At 34.9% G+C, this 22,153-nt stretch overlaps 1 protein-coding gene and 1 pseudogene across 1 annotated transcript in view; both read right to left on the bottom strand.

Annotated features, from left to right (window-relative positions):
- Positions 1–7,285: 7,285 nt before the first annotated feature.
- Positions 7,286–22,153, bottom strand: part of ZBTB44 (zinc finger and BTB domain containing 44) — a 114,188-nt gene continuing 99,320 nt past the window's right edge. Inside the window, exons 3-6 of the mRNA XM_006873069.1 lie at positions 17,027–17,111; positions 14,791–14,900; positions 11,603–11,903; positions 7,286–7,568 (exon numbers count right to left, since the gene is read on the bottom strand). Of these exons, the coding sequence (XP_006873131.1) occupies positions 7,286–7,568; positions 11,603–11,903; positions 14,791–14,900; positions 17,027–17,111 (779 nt within the window). The remainder of the gene's footprint in view (positions 7,569–11,602; positions 11,904–14,790; positions 14,901–17,026; positions 17,112–22,153) is intronic.
- Positions 8,182–8,706, bottom strand: LOC102819953 (annotated as a pseudogene).

Below are 22,153 nucleotides of genomic sequence, written 5' to 3'. Positions count from 1 at the left end.
GAATCCCTCTAGTTTGTTGACATTCAGTAAATGTTTAAGTAATAAATTATTCTGATAGTTTCTCTCATCCATTTGACCTCAGTCAATACCATTAATCTTTCTTGTAGCCAATGAGAAATAACAACAGCAGGACATTTTCCTCCATAAAGCATTAATAAGACATTTTAATGAGAAAGAAAACCCCCAAAACCCTTAGTCTCATGTTTCTATCCAAAGACACTCAAAACTATTTTTTTTCCTCTGCCCATCCCCCTTCTATCTGCAACTTTATTTTTGACCATGTAATAAAGGCCAATTTTAAGATTTTTTTTTTGAAAAAAAGTTCAAACCTTTTTTAAAAAGATTAAACAACCAGGCTAGCAAAAAGGTACTCAATACATACTTTCCTTATATCAAACAGGCTAATATTTCAGTACAATAACTATACAGAATATATACAATACACATATATTCACAAATCAAACACTATCGGCTCAGAACAGATTTCAAAAAACATGATATTCACATTGATTACAATAACTCTAAAAATGATTGTAACGTTGAAACGGCACTTAAGTTTACAAAAAAGTCACAAAAATATATATATATGTTTCACCAAGAACTATGGTTCCTGTAAAATACTAATAGCCAGATACTAGTATATAAAATGTGAAGTTCTGTCTGACAATTGTATACATTGTTAAGAAACAAAACAAAATTCCAAACCATTTTTGTAATTGTTGAAAGTCAAACATGCCAACTAACTTAGCTATGGCCACTGTCAACAGGTAAAGCCATACTTGAATGAGATGACAACTGGATATGAAGCTGATGAGTTCGGGACTGGCACAACTGAGATTTATACTGGTTCTAGGAGAAGGGCAGAAGACATGAAAACACCCATCTACATAGTTTAATTCACATTCCCTATTCCCATTACCTTCCTTCAAGGGCTTCACAAAATGCCAGTGCCCAAAGTTTCATGATGCTCTAACTTGCAGGGTAAAAAGGTTCCCCTCAAACTTCCATGATGCCAAGCTATAGGCAAAATATTAAAGCATGCATCAGCTAAACAAAGCAATCAGTCACCCATCTGGAAGACTGTGGCGTTGTTTCCTCCTAGGCTGGCTGCACTAGAAAGTACTTCAGTTTTTAAATAGAGCCAGATGTAGATGTCCTATGTTAGCCCTATAAAACACTGAGCTACTACAGCAGCAAATAGGAACTATCACAGAAACAAAAAGCAAAATTTTATTAAAAATTTCAGTTCTGTTACATCAAAACAATTTTCCCCTTCACAGCTGTTTCCTTTAATCAAACATGAATTTCTGCTATCACTGTATTATGGTGTGTCACCTCAATCTGACTTTCTTATGCTGCTCTGGAAAAAGACAATTACTAATCTTGGAAAGCTTAAATTTACTCTTAAAAATGGGAATGCGGGAATTTTAACATTAAAAAAAATTGTGTTCTCTAAGTATCTTTCACAAATATATATATTTAAATATTAAAATAGGCTACCTAGGATTTTTATAAAATGGCTTTTGTAAAGATAGTAGAGGCACAGCCATATACTATCCTCCTAGTTGGATATAAGGTGCCACAAGGGTGCCCTATAAAGAGGCAGGCAATCATATCTGATGCAATAGGAGGCACCAGTAATAACAGAAACATTATATTATTGGGAACTTGGAACAAAACCAAATTTTACTCTTATAGGGACTTTTGATTATTTAAAAACATCTTGAAATATAAGCATCAGAAGCCATCACTTTGTACAAGAAAGAAAGTTTATGATCTTACGTCTTCCAAATACCTGATATTATTAACATCAGATACTCGAAAGATGAAAAGCAGTGCAACTGTCAGAAATTTAATGGACTACTCTCAGTATGAGAGACTTTACATAGCATACATAGGTCAGCTTCAGAATTAAACTGATAACTGAAATAATAAAGAATATACTTATAACCTAATCACAGAAAACTTTCTTGAAAACAACTGTTTCTAGGAACTGCACGAAATTCTTCCTATCTCGAAATGAGCACAGCTTCCACTAACACCAAGGGAACAAATACGCATGGTGGGGTTTCTCTTAAAGCAGGGAAGACGTACCCTTCCTCAGCAGCAGGTGATGCACTTTGGTAACCTGAATATTTCCTTACAGCATAATTTTTAACTTATTTAATAATAAAATTATTTTAATTGACTAACTCTGGATATGACTAGACTGGCAGGAAAAGAAAGATAATAGTCATGGTACTATAGCTCTCCCAAGCCATCAAATAGATACTTTATCAGTACATATTCACAGCTGAGCCCATACCGTTAAGCTTAATCAGCAAAATAAGTCAATTTAAAAGAGAAAGGTAAGGATCGAAGGATTTGACTTTATAAACCAGGCACTTTGAACTGAAATAAAAGCTCCAAAAGTTAAAAACAAAGTTTTTGTTCTTAATTAGTGATCTGAACTTTTCAGTTCTTTGTAAACTACAATGTACACAGGAACCTTGGTATTGGTTGGATCTGACCTGGGCACTATCTGCACACAGGGAGTTTATTTAAGTAGTAAGCAAGCTTTAAGGCAGTCTCATTATTAAGACACTGCCAAGCAGACATTCCAATAACATCAACTGGCATCTCTGGTGTGTCACTATCTGTAAAAACTTTTTTTTTCTATCATAAAAATATAATCACTATGCTGTAGTACAACTATTAAAAAAAATACTAATGATGGAACTAGTTCTAAGAGTCTACACATCCATAATCTGATATAGTGTTCATTTCCCACATATGTGATGATAATAGCTCAACATATTTAAAATCTAAAATGAAACATCCACAGAGTAAGTGGTGCTTAGTTGAACCTGAAAACTGGTTCAATTCTAATTAATCTAAATCATTATTGCTTTTTGGCAAATGCATCCTGCCGAGAACTTTCCACATAAAAATACCCGATGCCACCACATATCCTATATGCAATGTCAAGAAAACATGATACTTAAACAGAAAAATGGATATAGGCAAAATAAGAAATGATAACTTGCAATCTTATGATTTTTAGCTTAAAGCCTGTGGTAGTATAGTATGATTAGTTATAAAAAGTCCTCATAGACATCTTTATAATAGAGCTTCTTTTCTAACTCCGTTCCACCACTACAGAGAAAAATCAACTCAAAACTAGTTTCTATATATTCTTCTCTCAATAGTTTTCAATTTTTAAATATATTATTAAACATATTAATCAATAATTTATAATGAAAATCCTATTTAATTTATTACCTTTTAAGTAATTTTGGGTCTATTTCTTCCAAATGCTAATTTTACTAGGTCACCCCTTCAAGTTAATATATCTATATATAATTGGGTGTATATTTCAAAGCTATGACTTCATATTTTTCAGATGAGTGAAAATAGTAGGTACCACATGAAAATGTTTCTAATTCTCTTTTCCATGAATTCCTCCAATCTCAAGCTCCTTTCACTTAAAGTGTTACACATTTAGGATTTTTCACCCATAAAGTAATAAGAATAAATCTATGTGGTATACTAACAGAGAATAGCCATTGTACTATACAGTAATGTATTTTTTAGGGACTAAAACATTAGGAAAGTAAAATATGATCTGAGAATCATCAAAATGAGAGTCAGTAAAAATAGACAAGTGATCATTATTAAATTTAGATAAGTAAGAGACTAAAATAGTAAATGATTATAACTGACTTTCATCTCTTTGCACAGTTTCCATATATTCTGGTAAAAATTACACATCTAGACCTCCTTCTCTTAACTGAATTTTAAGTAAACTAATGAAATATTACAATTATCCCTTGCACATTTGTTTCCTAAAACAGATCCATAAGCTAAATGTCTTTAAAAGACAAATCACCATGATTGGAAGACTTAATGCAGCTTCCAAAAGCTCTCAGCTATTAGGGAATCTGGCTCAGTAGTTGTTAAGAGTTAACATTAGATGTGCTGACTAGTCTATTATATTTTAAAATAATTTCTAACAAAAAGGAAGTTGGTTGGGTTTTTTTGGCTTGTTTTTTTTTTTATAACAAAGAGCATGTTATAACACGGAACCAAATTACAAACTTTGTATACAAGAATGATTGACTCAGTGAGATTACTCAAACTTTGTCTCACTAAAATTGGGAACTTTATAAGATAATAATGTGTATTTAATTACTTGAAATGAAAATTTACAAAATTAACTTGAAATTCAAATCAAGAAAGATCCATTTAAATATACTTAGGGGTTTAAAACTTCCATCTCCATCCATTTATAGAAAACTCAAAATGCAAAAGAAATAGAAGCCTTTGAACTCCTTTGTTTCCATGCTAGATGAGTCCCCAGCTAGTGGACTACACCTGTAAAAATGCAGACAATGACCCCAGGAGCTGCATACCACATCCAATAGCATGGAGAATACCTTTGTTCATATCTAGAGTATATCACATTTATTTGATAAAAGTTAAAAATAAAAGTTTTTCTTATAAAATGCTTCACTTTAAAGCAATTTATCCAGCATCCTAAAATTTAAATCCTTTGAAGATCACAAAGTTTACGCTCTTAGGCCTTAAGAAAGACAGCCATGCTTAAATATTCTAAAGTGAAATGTTTTATGTTTTGTTATACTGGTAAATTTGATGGTTGGGGCATTATAATTGGCTTTCATCTCTGCAAAGTTTTCATATATTCTAGTAAAAATTACACATCTAGGCCTCCTCTCTGAGTTGAAATTTTAAAAAATCTAATTAAATATTACAATTATCCCTTGTACCTTATGGATCTGAAGCAGATCCATAAGCTAAATATCATTAAACCGTAAATGCCCCAAAATGCAATGCATCACCGAGAAAGAAAAAACAAGGCCTTTGTATCATTTTGTCAAATACTGGTTAATTACGTATTGATAGGATCAGGTAACTCAAAAACAACGCATTTTCACAGTATATTCAAATTTCCCATACAACCTGGAAATCTGTGCAATGAGAATGTACATTTTCCATTTTGGAAAAAATAGCCAGTCATGGTAATCCTTTACTCTGAGAACATAGTCAGAAGGCCTTAGAGCTGCCACAACTATGCAAGGCTCTTTTAAGGCACAATTCTCAGGGTAAGGGTTGTACACAACCCCAAGGTTTTATACAATGACTTTTGTTTTTAAACCCTACTTTCTGCCTCTCTTCCTTTTAAAGTTAACACTTGGAACTGAGAACAACGATTTTGCTCATAATTTTACCTACTCTTTGTCTTGACAATATAAGATTTAGAAAATTAACTTTTAAATATATCTATTGGTATGCATAATTATTTTCAAAGAATATATATGACATTAAAAACAATTCTTTACTTTTCATTTGAGACAATGCAATAGTTTAAGTGTCACAGTCTACAGCAGATAGTAGTAAGTCAACCTTATTAGAAAATAAGCATAAATAATGGAAGTTCATTGTAGCCTGTATCAGAGTTCATCAAAATCTTGATTTTTCTGAAGAGCTAGCACGTAATAATAATAGTACACCTGCATTTGGGAGCAAAGGGGGGAGACAATAGGTTCAGGAGTAAGGTAAGGAGTGGAAACAAGGACAGAAGGAAGGGTATGAGGAAGAGACAGAATCTTAGTCTGAAAAAAAAAAAAAAAAAAAAAAAAAAACCACCCCAAAACTTACTGAGTTCAACTTTATCTTCCTTTATACAAAGTGGGAAAACATAATTAAATATAGAATTAGGCCAATTAAAAAATGAAACAATAAAATTTAAATATTTTAATTTTTAAAAATATATTTTATTACTAAGGTCTCATCCCTGAACAAAATTTAGATCTTGTCTTATGACTACAGGATTGTATATATATTTTTTCCTAATCCAGTCAATTTCTTTCCTAATTATTTAACTTTGCACATATTCACATAAATAATGTTACTCAGAAGTTTATTATTCATGGACTCAAGAATATTTAGGACCAAGATTAGTGATGTTTAAATACTATCAAATGAAAAATATACCCCAATCAAAATCATCATCAAAATCTCAACTATAAACCAGGAAGATGCATGCTTTAGCAGCAAAAAGGGTGATATTCATTAATTTTAAGTTGTTTTTCTTTAATTAGAGTAATTCTCAATTTTTCCTCAGTAGATTTATGAATCACAGATAATATTAGAGACTTTCTTCATGCTTGACATTATTGCTTAACTTTTATGAATAACTATAGTAAATGTCTTTAATGAACATGGCAATATCTAAAAATATTTTTGAACAGGAACAATGTATACCAATTATACGGATTTCTGCAAACAATCTTAGTTGGTGTAAGACTGTAGCCTTAACAAAGAATTCTTTATTTTGTCCAAAAGAGCACAATAAAAAACATCCCCAACAATACATAAACCTATATATAAAATATAGATTTATCTCCAATATTTTTTCTCTATATAGTAGTACAGAAGTAAGACAAAGTATGGTTGATAGAACAAGAAGAAAACTAACTTGGGCAATAAACTAATTAGCCAGGCATTACGATTCAAAGACCTGGTACACATCAATGTTAGTCAGAAAAGCAGTATTCAAAAAAGTTCCTATAAAGCTGAATTTAAGCACTTCCCATTGCATGTGTGTCCATACTTGGTCATTTCACGCACAGTTGACTACTGTCAATCATAGTTCCTTGCCTTCTTTCATACAAGACAGGAAGATTATTTGGAGGAATGGTGCTATGAAAGTACTGGGTGGGAATGCCTAGCCCAATACTAACTTCTCACCGTGAAAAATTATAATAGATATGACAAAGCTTAAAAACAAGAATACTTTAGATTTCAGAAGTATTTACCCAAATCATTTTTAAGAAAGCTATACAATAAATACTTCCAAAAACAACAGCCTTTATAAAATATTGTATAACGACTGTCCTGAGTATAGGACTAAACATCTACTCAGGCCATTTGTCAAATTCTGTTTAGTAATTTGTTTGTGGTATACTCTTTCATCTCAGGAAGGTCAATAATCATCTGATTTCTTCTTTATCTAATGCTGTTATTAGTCTCCTTTCTACAATGGAAGAAGAAATTGGCATATATTTTAAGTATACTGGTTTTTCTTAAGTTTCCTAATTTTTATTGTGAATTTAGAGTAATCTCTCAGTCATAAAGAATAAACCATCAGTTGCAGTGCTTCCAAACTACGAAGAAAAATTATTTCCCGAACCCTTCATTGTTTAAAAAGTTAAATTAAATTTAAATGTACAAGACCAGGCACAGGCACTTTCTAAAAATAAAAAAATGAAGCCAAACCACAAAATCACTCAATAGTTATAGAAGACAGCTCTGATTTTGAGGGATCCTCTCTGCTTGCCTCAGCACAGGAAGTGCTCTTTGACTGCTCTGGCATTTCGTCCTCCTTTTCTGCCAGCCCACCAAGAGACCCCAAGGGGAAAGTGCTCTCGCAATTTTGAGTGGAGGAGACCTGTGAAATGACAGGCATTTGAACAGAAGAGTTGCTTTCAAAATTGTGTTCTCCAAGATCATACTGGACAAGGGTCTCTTCTTGCTCCTGGTTTAAGTAGTCCGGTACTAGGAAATCACTAGATAAGAGGCAAAGGATGAAACACAGAGTTAATTTTCAAAATATCAATAGATACGGTAAAAAGACATGATTTGTAAAACAAGATTAGGATTTTTAATTTCACTAATTCTTTTTTTAGCCACATTTTACTAGCTTACATAAATAATCTGAAAACAAATTCACCTCGATTCCTTTCTGTATCCTTGGCACATTATAGATCTTAATAAACAAACTAGCTAAATAGTCACTGGGGGGAAATGCATTTTAAAATATGAAACAGATTAATAAATAGCCAACTATGTCAAGTACGGAAAGGACCATAAGATCCAGTCACTGATTTGCCACTTTTATTAAAGCAAATTTCATCTATAAAAAAGGTAATTTATGACATGATCTTGACTCACATTTTTTGGGGAGACAGCAGTTGAATTTTTACATAAAAATTGTAAAATTTCAACCCAAGGGCAAATAAAGCATTCATATTTAAAATTTTAGTTTCTATAAATAAAGGACAAAAAAAGTTCACACTTTTAAAAGTTTAGCTTCTACGCCAAGAAATAATGACTGCATATCAATTATGTTATTCCGTTTGCGAAGTTTTTAACCTCTCTTTTGCAGTGCATGGGCAGCTTCTAATGGGAATTGGAGTACAGTCTGTTCTTGATGAAGACAGTATGAGGCAGATGTTGCCTGATGTCTGGACGATGCTGAATGTGACAGAACTAGCGAGACACGTTAAGATACTTCTCCTTTTCTTGAACTGCCAGGTTAACTATAAAACGATGAAGTCCATAGTATAACAGGATATCTGCTAACGCTAAGTTATAGCCTGTAAGGTAGACTTCATCTTCAAGACATAAGTTAAGATCCTTCAGGGGAGTGCGGACGTCGTCTTTATTGGAGTGTCCATCTACTTGAGTTACCCTGTACTCTAACCACTGCTGAACAACTGCTTTTTCTTCCACATTGGTTCCAAACAAATACTCTTTGTTGGCTTGCTTGACTAGATGAGCTGCTATCGTAGTCAGCCCTGTTGGACTTGGACCATTGTTTGTTTGAAGAACTGGAATCTGGTGCTCGCCCTGGGCACTGTATTTATTCTCTTTACTCAGTCCCAAGGATTTCTCAAGCAGTGTCAACTCAGTGGCTGCCGCCATCTTCCAGCATGAGCTCCTCTAATTTCACTAATTCTTGAGTTAAGATTTTTAAATGAAGGATACAATTTAGGAATTTTCAACTTGTAAACTTTGCTAAATATGAACCAAAGTCATCCATCAGAACCAAAGTATATTAAGTCTTTCTACTACTAACAGGTTTAAGATTAATTATTATTTTTAATGTCATTTTGAATTACCTAACCAGCTTTTTTCCTAGTCTATGTAGAGGAGTTTTAATTTATATATATGTATCTATATAGATGACCAAACTTTGTCTCTCATACTTCGGACATATTGTCAGGAGGGACCAGTTGCTGGAGAAGGTTATCATGTTTGTTAAGGTGGAGGGTCAGAGAAAGAGAGGAAGACCCCCAACGAGATGGATTGGCCAAGTGGCAGCATCGATGGACTCACGCGTGGCAATAATAGTGAAGTTGGCCTAGGATAGGGCAGTGTTTTGTTCTGCTGTGCATAAGGTCGCTATGGGTTGGTACCGACTCAATGGCACCTAAAACAACAACAATGTACATATAGTCCTGGTGTGGCACTGCGTGTTAATGCACTGGACTGCAAGGTTGGTTTGAACTGCAAGATTGGCAGTTCAAGCTCACCAGCCACTTCTTGGAAACCCTATACAGGGTCACTATGGGTTGGAACCGACTCGATGGTACGTAACTATATATATATATATATATACACACACACACACACACACACGTGGCTGGTGAGCTTGAACCACTGACCTTGCAGTTCAAACCGACCTTGCAGTCCAGTGCATTAACCCACACCACCACACCAAGACTCTCTACATACATACATGCATATGTATATATGTGTGTGCATGCAAACGTACACACATACATATACAAGATCATTTATATAATTTATGCTAAGATTTTATTGGTTTATTCACTGGATAAATCTAGTTTTGTATTACTGTTGTTAAGTGCTATTAACTTGGTTCTGACTCACAGTGACCCTGTATAGGGTTTCTGAGGCTGTAAATCTTTATGGGAGCAGAAAGTATTATGATTTTCCTGAAGATCAGCTGGTGGGATCGAACTGCTGATCTTGTGATTCTCAGTCCAGTGCTTATCTGTAGAGTCACAGTACTCCCAGTTTTGTATTACTTCCTAGATAAAAATTAGTTAAGGTGGCAAGTGCTTGTGCATAAATGAAGTGGTGGTGGTGGTGGTGGTGGTGTGGATAAACCTAGTTTTGTATTGTTAACTGCTATTAAGTTGGTTCTGACTCATAGCAACCCTATATAGGGTTTCTGAGGATGTAAATCTTTATAGGAGCAGAAAGCTTCATCTTTCTTCCGAGGATCTGCTGGTAGATTCAAACTGCTGACTTTACAGTTAGCAGCCCAACACATAATCCACTATGCTGCCAGGGCTCCTTATAAATAAAGTAGTGAAATGTAAAAGTGACTTTGTTCCCAAGAGGAAATGTGAACAGTAAAACACACCAACAATTTAACAATACTGGTGAGAGGTAAGATCAGATCAGATTTTTATTTATTTATATTTTTCTATAGTCTCTAAATGTTTTACTATAAGCATTTTTTACAGTTAAAACTTTCCATTGAAAACATCCTATGTCATATGTACTGTAAAGCCTTTAGGTATTAGACAAGAGGATTGCAAAATACAGGGTAAATCTAGTGGATTAAAATGGTCAAGTGGAACATTATTTTAGTCCCAAATAAATAATATTTAATATGAAAGCTATAATCTTTGTATAGTGATATGACAACCAAATATTCAGAATTAGTAATGATTAAACAAAATGAATGTGTAGTTTGATGGGAACAGCAAAATCTATGCAAGAATAATTTGGAATTTAATGAAAAATAGTATTTAAAAAATAAAAAATGATTAAAGTTCAAGGCTTTACAAAGATTTCATTTTTTAAATAACTAATGATTTCTATAAGGAGTCCTGGTGGTACAATGGTTAAGCGCTTGCCTGCACACTGATTGGCTGTTCATTTCAACTAGCAGATCCACGAGAAAAAGAACTGGCAATACACTTCCATAAAGATCACAGCCTAGAGAAGCCTAAAGGCCAGTCCTGTCATATGAGGTTGCTAAGAGGAGACAATCGACTCTACTATACTCAACACAACAAGCATTCCTACGATGTATAATTCTGATAAGTATTTTCAAAAAAGATAATAAAATTTTATATCTAGAGAACTTAGAAATCACCTTATTTAAAGCTTTCATTTTATCTTTCTCTAAGTTTCAAGCTGCCTCATCTGTAAGTGACATGGTTCAATAAAAACAGTGGTAGAGCTGAAATTCGATACCAGGTCTCTATTAAGTAAGAAAGAAACTCTACTATAAATTATTAACACTAAAAGTATAGAACTCTAGACTGAGAGAAAAAAATAAAGACTTTATTTGAACTATTCATTATAATTGCTGTCAAAATTGCTCTCATATATTTTTACTGATAAATGCCTTTCCTTTATATAGAATTTTTAAAAAATGAGAGCTGGTCAAGAATTTTATTAACACTCAAAGAATCTTGAAGTAATTCAGAATCATTAAGTATCTATCATCTGTCACAATAAAATCTATGTAACATCCACTACAGAATTACTTTTATTCTATATTAAAAATAAATAAAATTTATTTTATTTAAGTTCTTTAGTTCTGTAGGAAAGAATTTTTACTATCAACTATGAAAATATTTATAATTCTATGTACTCAGAAAATTCAGCAAAATTTTATCAGATCAGGAGATTAGAATATGGATAGTGGGAAATTTAAAATGAATACGATTAATTAGCAACCTGATAGAATACCCGGCAGGCTGCCCTACCCAAAAGCAGGAAAAGAGAGTTTAGAAAGCAGTTTTCCTGGTTAAGTTTTTGTTGTGCACCTCACCTGCTCTGGAAGTAGTTTGCTAGCTCTGACGCTTCATGGTTCAGACTCCTCAGGTGCACGATTAAATTTCCAGAGTTGGTGAACATGGCGCCACATGTTTTGCACTCGTAAATCCGAGGCTTGCGGATAATGTGCCGAGAAACCCTCATGTGATGTTTATATTCCCCGAAGGAAGTGAAAGTGGCACTACATATCTGGCACCGGAAACAGCGTTTACCTTCATGCTTTAGGCGATGCATCTTTAGCGAGTAAGCCCTGGTGAACTTTTTCCCACAGCGGTCACACTGAAATGGTTTAATTCCTAAAAAACAAAGAAAACAAAAATATAACATTAGAACAAAATACAAGGTCATACATCTAACAAATTTCTAAAATTTCAGAATAAATTTTCTGACAAATTTTGTAGCAATAGGTAATTTGAAAAGAGAAAAATTACCAGTAATTTAATGTCTCAGAAAACGTCGTACCAGAACATTTCAAAAATCACTAGTGCTTTTTAAGAGGGTGGGAAAAAAGCATGGGAGTTGTGCAAAGTAGGTAACATATTCAAGCTGATTTTTGAATACCTTCCCAAATGATCTATTTTACATTTTAAAACACATTTTAATCACAGTGTTTAAATAGAATGGACATCTCCATATAACAGCATTTATTATTTTACTTCATTTAAATGTTGTTGTTGCTGTGGAGTTGGTTCTGACTCATAGAGACCGTGTATAGGTTTCTGAGGCTATAATTCTTTGAGGAAGCAGAAAGTCTCATCTTTCTCCTGTAGACTGGACTTAGACCACTGACCCTGTTGTTCATAGTCCAGTATTTATTGTATATAACCACTGTGCTCCTCTCATGTAAATAGTGAGGTCTATATGGAGTCCTGGTGTGGTACTGTAGGATTAGCAAGGTTGGTGGTTCAAACCCATCAGCTGCTTCACAGGAACCCATATAGGGTCACTGTTAGTTGGAACCGGCTTGATAGCCCTTAGCAACATACTGATAAAAATAAATTATGCTTATATATAAATCTGTATTTACATATAAATATAAATTATAAAGTGATCAGTATCTCTCACTTCCTAGCTCAGAAAGAAATGAGGAAAAAAGGAAAATTTAAACATCTTTGAACATAGTTATCATGATTTGATGCATTATTTCTAAGTACTTAATGTAATACTAGGAGTTCTGTTAGCCTGGTGGTTATGAGTCACGCTGCTAACCTCAAGATCAGCAGTTCTAAACTACCAGATGTTTCACAGGAGAAAGATGAGGCTTTCTGTTCCCATAAAGATTTACAGCCTCGGAAATCCAATGCAGGGTCGTTATGAGTCAGAACCGACTCCGTGGCACACCACCATGACCAGCACCAATGTAATACTGGTAAGAAAAATACATAGAAACCAGTGAGTTGTTAAGTGGTATTAATGTTCTCCTCCAAGTCATTATCAGTTTTAGCAACACAAAACAAAGTAACACAATCTTTCAAAATAAAATGTGTCAATTTGATTTTAATAAAACCATAAAGAATCAGTGTTAGGACAAGGGCTATGAGATTTATCTACAGAAGAGGAAAACACACAGCTTGAATTTTACCTGTAAAATGTTTGTTGTCTTTTACATAATCACTGATGTTTCAAAACTGTTTTACATATCACTTATGTAAACTCTCTCATATGAAAATAATACTACAATCAGTGCACAGAGAAATTTAGGATCGCAGAATTAACCTACTATAAAATTCTTAACAAGCTACAAAAACTTACTGCAAATAATAAAGCCCATATGCTTTATTATCCATGTTGTTATTATGTGCCATTGAGTCAGTACCAACTCATAGAGATCCTATGCACACCAGAATGAAACATTGCCTGGTCCTGCCCAACCTCACAATCGTTGCTATGTTTGAACCCACTGATGCTGCCACTGTGCCAATCCATCTTGTTGTGGGGGCGGGGTCTTCCTCTTTTTCTCTGATACTCCACTTTGTTGTTGTTGTCAGGTGCCATCGAATCGGAACTGACTCATGCACAGCAGAATGAAATAATGTCCCATCCTGGGCCAACCTCACTACTGCTGCCACACTTGATTCCATCAATGATGCCACCTGGCTGATCCATCTCGTTGGGGGTCTTCCTCTTTTTCTCTGACCCTCCATCTTACCCAACATGACATCCTTCTCCAGCGACTGTTCCCTCCTGACAATATGTCCAAAGTATGAGAGACGAAGCTTAGCCATCCTGGCCTCCAAGAAGCACTTTGGCTGCACTTCTTCCAAAACAGATCTATTGGTTATTTTGGCAGTCCATGGCACTTTTAGTATTCTCCTCCAACACAATTCAAAGGCATCAATTCTTCTACGATCTTTCTTATTCACCGTCCAGCTACACTCCACTTTACCAAACATGATATCCTTCTCCAGGGACTTGTCCCTCCTGATAATATGTCCAAAGTATGAGAGATGAAGTCTGGCCATCCTGGCTTCCAAGGAGCATTCTGGATATACTTCTTTCAACACAGACTTGTTTGTTCTTTTGATATTCCATGGTACTTTCAATATTCTCTTCCAACACCAAAACTCAAATGCATCAATTCTTCAACAATCTTCCTTATTCACTGTCCAATTATCACATGCATATGAGGTTACTGAAAATACCATGGCATGTGCCAGGCGCATCTTGTTCTCAAACTGACATCTTTGCTCTTCAACACTTTTAAAGAGGTCTTGTGCAGCAGATTTGCCCAATGCAGTACATCTTTTGATTTCTTGACTGCTGCTTCCATGAATATTGATGGCTGATCCAAGCAAAATGAAGTCTTTGACAACTTTGACATTTATCTCTCTGGGAGATAGATGAAGCTTTCTATTCCTGTAAAGATTGATAGCCTTGGAAACCTTTTATGGGGTCACTATGGGTCGCTATGAGTTGGAACCCGTTTGAAGACACTTAACAATGTATCTAATATCTCATTTATTTACATCTTACATAAACACATTCACATTTTTTTTAGGTTTATATCAGAAATGTATATGGCAACTGTATCAGTAAATAAACACAGACATAGAAAATCTATTCTCATTTGACTCACCACAGATTTTCTAAGAATTGAAAGCATTCATTTGTTATTTTAACTTGATTCCAAAATAAAATGTCTTGAAGAGCCCATTTATGTAACGATAGGAAAGATGACATTACCTGAGTGGATGAGCATGTGCTGTTTTAGGTTCTGAATGCGGGTGAATCGCACCCCACAAGTTGGACACTGAAAAGGTCTGTCTGGACCATTTGGACTTGGTCGCTCTGTACTGCTGGTAGAAGGAGCAATGTAGAGTTGGTAGGGATACTGAACATTTTCCAATCTAAGAAAAACAAACCAAAGAAGGCAACTAGGCTCTGATTTTAAAGATGAGTAAATATTTCTGTAGGTAAACTTTAGATGAAGAAAAGGAAAACTTATTTATTGTTTGAAACCATTTATGGCAACTGTTAGGTTATATGCAAAACAATGTCATACAGAATGTTCAGCATCTTAGGTTATACACGGACAGAAGACCACAGAATATATTAAACAATTTTATCTTAGCCTTAATCTTTCTGATCCTTTCTATTCTGCTTTAATTTGGGTCTTCATCAACATAAGCCTGAATTAATAACGCCCTGTAGAGCACCATATCCCACTAATGTTTTTTTCCCATGGTAGACCAGCGATTTCTCCAATGAAATCATATGGCAGCTTAAAAACCTGAAATGACTCACCTTTATCTTAAGAATAAAGTTTAAACCCCTTTGCAGTACAAATAGACTCTATTCCAGATAGTTTCTCCAATGATCTCTGTGATGTGCTTTTGCACACTGAACTTTCTCTACTTGCCTACCTTTTAAACCTAGTTAGTGATGAGCTCAGTCTCACCTCCTGTAGCTTAGGTAGGTAATTTCCTATGCAGAGTAATAGAACCCTCAGCTTTACTATCAACTTGTCTATTTTCAATCTCACTTCCTTCCCCAGATAGAGTGAGCTCCTTGAGGGCAAGGAGTTCAAGGACAATAAACTTTGAGTCATTTGAATCCTTTAAAGTTTTCAACAAAGTTTTTAGGTATGTCTTGGATTTTCTATGAGTAGTTGCTTAATCATTCACTGGAGTCTACAGTGGTGGGAGACAGACAATAAGTGATTATTAGAGCAGAGAATTAAAACAGGGTGAAGTATTAGACTGGAGGTCAGGAGAGGCTTCTTTGATCTGAAAGTCAACAATGGTGGTGGTGGGGTGGTAAGAGAGGTAGGTCGAGTAAAGGCCCTAAAGCAGGAACAAATCTGGAGTATTACAAAACTTGAAGGTCAATGTGACTAGAAAGTAATATGCAAAGGTGAGAATGGTCTGAAGGGAGTCCAGCGAGAGTCATATCATGTAAGGGTTTTAGCAAGTAGTTTAATTGTAAGCATGAAGGGAATCTACTGAAGAATTTTAAGCATCTATTGCTTTAAACCGTGACTATTCTGACTTTATTAGAAATAATATCATTTTGGCTACTGTGTAGAGAATGGACTGAAGCATGGGCAAAATGAAGTCAGAAACCAACGCGAAGGGTCTTGCAATAGTCAAGACACAAAAATGCTGGTGGCCTGGACAAGGGTAGCTGTAGCAAAAATGGAGTTAAAGTGAACAGATTAAGGTTATATTTTGGAATTAAAGTTGATATTGCTTGCTGACAGACTAAATATGGGAAGGGAAAATGGGGAGTGTTGAAAGAAAGACGGATCAAGAATAGTTCCCAAAGATTTTGGTTGAGAAACTGGTGGATAATGTTTACTGAAATGACAAGACTGGAGGAACAGAATTTGGAGGATGAGTTAGAAATCAAGAGTCCTGTTTAGACCACGTCTGAAATGTCCCTTGTATATGTGCAAATATCAAGCTATGAGGACCAGTGCTGGAGATCATATCTTGGATTCCTAAGTATGAGAATACACATCAGGGGTCAGCAAAGATTTTCTGTAGCAGACCAGAAAAGATACATTTTTGGTCTTGTGGGGCAAACACTCTCTACTGTAACTCTGCATTTGAGTGCAAAAGCACCCGTAGGCAATATACAAACAAATAAGCACGGCTTTTTTCTAATAAAAACCATTTACCAATATAGGGAGTGTGTGTGTGTGGGGGGGAATGACCTGTGGTTCACAATCTGCTGACCTCTAACATAATTTTTAAAGCAATGGGATTCGATAGATTTGGAAATGTCAAAAAAAAAAAAAAAAAAAAAGTATAGGCAGTCTAATTTATAATGTGATGAAATTACCTAATCACACTGAAAAGTGTACATTGATGAGGTTCTAGTAAACAAACGTCTTACATTAATTCCCAGATAAAAGGTTTGAATTTAGAGAGTTGTAAGCACAACCCTTACAGGAAGATTATATACTGTTAGTACTAACCGATCATCATCATCTGCATGGGCATTAGTGCTAGAAGAGCTCTGAAGTGTAGGTAACCCCTCGGTGACACCTTCATCTACTGAACCTGTAAATAAAACAAGACATCTGTGAATACTATGCTGTAAATAAAAATCAAGATGAATCTGCAAGCCTCTTCTAGTTGCTGTTTAGTGTCAGCAAGTCAGTTCTAACTCATAGCGACCCTGTATACGGTTTCCCAGGAGCAGTGTGGTGGGTTTGAACTGCCAACCTTGTGGTTAGCAGTCCAGTGCTTAACTAACAGTGCCACACCAGGACTCCCTGCAATTCTCTAACACATACTATTGAATGTCTGAGTTGTTGTTGTTGCTAGTTGCCGTGGAGTCAGTTTCTACTCATAGACCCTGTATATTTTCTGATGCTTTGAAAAAAACCCAAAAAACCTTGCAGGCCCAGAAGGCCTCATCTTTCTCCAGTGGAGCGACTGGCAGAATGCAAACCACAGACCATGTGGTTCGCAGCACAGTGCTTATCATGTGGAGCCACTACGCTCCCCTAGGTATAAAACAGGACTTCAAAAAGTTCATGGAAAAATTCCGTTATCTTTCAATTCCATTTTCCATGACCTTTTTGAAGCCCCTTCGTATATACTAATTAATCAAAAGCAATGTTATATAGTATTTTAGCCTTTTACTTTATCTGATTTGAAAAGAAAGCATAGGTAAGACAACTCTTATATTACTTAAATTCTTTTAGAAATATTTGTTTGATACACAATTCAGAAAATAAGCAGAACAATTCAATTGCAAACTATACAAATCAACTAAAATTAAATAATAAAAGAACATTTAAGGAAGCACAGAAATTTTTATTTTTAAAACTTGTTTTATTCTATGTTGAACTTTTAAAGATATAAAGCACACAGCTGTGCAGCCTCCACACAAGTCAAGAGAGATTACTGTCAGCATCCAAGAAGAGACCATTTATCCTTTCCTGATCATAAACTCCTCCCTTCCTCTAAATGGTTATTTACCTATCTTTTATAGTTATCATGTTCTTCCTTTAAAAAACAGCTTTATCTCAAATACATGTACCCATAAACTACAGGATAACTTTTGCTGGAACACAGGTAAGTATAGTTTAGGGCTGTTTCTGACTCCAACTGCAGAGTTAAAGTTAATTAGCTGTGTTTGCAAAAGATGTTCCAAAATGAATGTTAAAGCCTAAAATATTATCTGACCCTTTAAGGTAAACTTAGCAGATCCTTGCCATAAACAATATAGTTAATGTCTATGGCCATGACAGTGATTAGAACTTTATTTAAATTGAATCATACTGTGATATATTCTTCTATCTTGCTTCAACATTGTAGATTCATCCACATTATTACATGTAGGTGAAGTTTATTCATTTCACTGTTGTATAATAGTCACAATTTTCCAGTTTACTCTTGATGAACATTTGTTTTCAGTTTCAGGCTATTATGGATAATGCTGCTGTATCCTGTGCATGCATTTCCCTAGAGTGTACACTTAAAGAGTAGAACTGCTTGGTCACAGAACGTGCAATGCTTCAACTGTACTAGAAAATGCTAAATTGTTTTCCAAAATTATTGTACTACAGTTATAATACTACCAGCAGTGTGTGAACTGGTTGATTCATATCCTCATACTTATTACGATATTAAATTGTTTTGCCAATCTGGTAGGTGTGTGATATTTCATTGTAGTTTGTAATTAATTTCCTTTATTACTAAAGTTGAGTACCTTTTTCATGTATTTATTAAACCTCTCTTATGTGAAATGCCTGTTTAAGTCTTTTGCTACTAGGGTGTCTGTCTTCATTTGCAAAGTTCTTTAAAATTGTTATACATATATCTTTCACTCCTCCAGTGTTTGACTTTTTATAGATTCTTTTGATAACACATTTTAAAACTGAACTGAATTTACTAACCTTTCTACTGTGGTTAATAATTTTTGGTCTTCTTTTTAACATTTTTTCAAGCCCCAAATTATTATATGAAAGATTCGTTTTTCCTTTTTCCTTTTAGAATTTTTCTTTAATCCACCTGGAATTCATTTTGTGACCCAGTCATCTGTTTTCTTCTCCTCTGTTCTGCAGTGTCACCGTAGTCATATGACAAGTAGACATAAATATATAGGACTGCTTCTAGGCACTCTGTATCAATTCCATTGTTCACCTGTCTTCACATAATGTCAAGGTTTAGTCACTACAGCTTTTTAATAAAGCCTGATATCACGTAGAAAAAGTCTTCTCGTCTGTTTGCTTCATGAGCATCTGGGTTATTCTTGGTCTTTTGCATTTCTGTATACATTTCAGAATTAACTTATAGAATGTAACTGATAATAATCATTCCATTTCCCACCTTATATTAGTTTGGTGGGAGTTCTGGTGTGGCACTGTGGTTTAATGTGCTGGACTGCAAGGTTGGTTTGAACCACAAGGTCAGCAGGTCAAGCTTCAGCCGCTCCTTGGAAACCCTGTGCAGGGTCACTATGAGTTGGAACTGACTCTACAGCACTTAACGACAACAATAAATAGTTTGGAAAGTACACTATCTGTTCCTATTCTTTATTATCGGTTACTTTAGAAATTATAATACACAGTTAGTTCTAAAAGTCTAAAAAGTTAATTTAAACCTTTACTTCTACCTGGATAACATAAATATCTTAAAACATTTTAACTTCATTTCCAAGCCACTACCATCTTACACTTTGGAAACTGTCTGATATTTTACTTCGTGTTGATTATGATCCAGTAGACATTACTTTTTTATACATGTAACTTTCATTTACATTTGTATTTACCTCTTTTTTCTTCATTCCTACTTGTAATATTAGACCTTCCATCCATACTATAAGTACTAGGCTGCAAACCACAAGGTCCACGGTTGAGCCTGCCAGCTGCTCCGTGGGAGAAAGATGAGGCTTTCTCCTCCCACAAAGATTTAACAGCCTCAGAAACCCTACACAGAGTAGCTATGAGTTGGAACAGACTGGAAGGCACTTAACAACAACACCATGTGTGCACACTTCTGCCTGAAGTCCATCTTTAAGAATTTTCTTAGCAATGATCTGTTGATGATAAATTGTTTTTTCTGTCTGAAAGTATCTTTTACCTCCTTTAAAGATATTTTCACTACATGTAGAAATCTATAATGGCAGGTATTTTTTTCAACATTGAGCATATCATTCCACTACTATTAAAAAAGCTATATATTCTTTTGAAGATAATCTGCCATTTTTTTTTGACAGCTTTCAAGTTTTTATTTAAACAATTTTTTTCTTTATGATGTGTGTCCTTGCTGGTCTCTACTCAGTGAACTGGTGTCTTTCAACTCTGTAAAACCCTGACATTCTCTTTTCTTTCTAGGACTCCATTAAATTTCTGTTGGATTTTTCACTTTAGCTTCCACAACTCTTTTTTAAGGTTTTTACTGTGGACTGAGTGAAAATTTACAGGGCCCATCATCAGCTTTACATTCAACAAATCATACACCTTGTTTCATTACAATGATTATAATCCCCTCCATGTACCATTAGTTAACAGTATTTCTCTCTATTCACTTTAGCTCTTTTTCCCCCACTAAAACACTCAAGCATATATAATAATTTACACCACCGAAGGGCACATTCTGCAAGCCTGCCTCCTGGCTGCCATCTCTTAGTCCCTCTCTTTCCTTGAATCTAGAGTCCTCATCACTTGCTCCCTCTCTCCCTGTCCCCATCTCTGCCTCCATCTCATGTCACTGCTTTTCTGGATAGGGTCCCGCATTCCACTTCTCCCTTGATGGTCCTAAGGTCCTTTGTTTCTGGACTGTAAGATTAACTACTCCCCTGTTTTTGTTACAAAAAAAATTTCTACCTTTACAATTGTGACAGTCTCAAATTAGTCATGATAACAATTACTCACTATTGAATCATAAGAATCTTATCTCCATCTCTTTTAACCAGACCCATCTAGACAAGATGAAAAGTATTCACTGGGGACTCTTTATTCCCCGCACAGTATTAAACTAACCTCCTCCCCCCCGCCCCCGAAACCCTGTAAGCCAGTCACTTCGTGCCTTTATCGTCCCCTCATTTTAGGTAGCCAATGTCTAAGGTGCCCATCCCTACTACCCTGTGTACAGAGGGGATAACACTGATACTTGAAGACTCCTACCCTCTCTGTTGGTATTTTCAGCTACTACATCCATGACTATAGGTCAAATTCATGAAATTGTAGCAATTTACCCTTGTTTCCTTTATCAAAAACTGTTTTTTTTTGTTTTTTTATATCTTCCTCTAGTTGAGTTCTGATTATCAAGCCATCGAGACTAGGTCAAATGCGTTATCTTCCACAATTCTTGTCTCCACCATAATCTCTATCACTGTGTCTTTCTCTGCAATCAGGTGATATCTTATATTCTCATTCACCAGTTCTCTTTTAAATTCAACTTGTCACCAAAATGTTGAGGTTTAAACACTTTTGTTATTTTATTTCTAATTTTTCTCAAATCTGCTATGTGAGTTTAAAAATTTTTATTCTCTGTCTTTATTGTTCAAACTAATTTTCTTCTTTAAACATAGCAAACATATTTGTTTTACATCTATCTGAACTACTGTCAAATGATTTCTGCTACCTGTTCTGTTTTTTTCTTGCTGTTTCTCACTTGGCTTTGCTTCCTTGTTTGCTGTGGTTATTTATTATTTTTTATATGAAATATCTTTAATAAGTAAATTCATACAAACCAAAGTTTATCAGTGTTTACTGGAAAACAACTTTGGGGATACTGAATTTCTGTTTAGTATATATAAATCTTTGAGGATAGATAGTGATGATGGTTGTACAACATGGTGAATGTAACTAATGCCACTATGTTGTTGTTGTTGTTAAGTGCCGTCAAGTCACTTAATCATGGCTGTGTCAGAGAACAGCTGTACTTGAGTTTCTGAGCATCTCAGCATTATTTTGATAGTGGCATTGCCCTTAACAATTTATTTGTAGGGGATGTGCTGAGTTTATGACGAAATACACTCTCCTCCAGAGATTTATGATGGCTTTGGCTATGATTTTTGAGGAGTACTACCAGACAGGAAAGGAGCTCTAGTAGCGTAGTGGTTACGAATCGGGCTGCGAACCTTA

The sequence above is a fragment of the Chrysochloris asiatica genome, unplaced genomic scaffold (genome assembly GCF_000296735.1).
Source record: "Chrysochloris asiatica unplaced genomic scaffold, ChrAsi1.0 scaffold00222, whole genome shotgun sequence".
Classification (NCBI taxonomy): Eukaryota; Metazoa; Chordata; class Mammalia; order Afrosoricida; family Chrysochloridae; genus Chrysochloris; species Chrysochloris asiatica.
The sequence above is the reverse complement of the archived record's forward strand: the minus strand, read 5'-3'. Positions and strand labels throughout refer to the sequence as shown.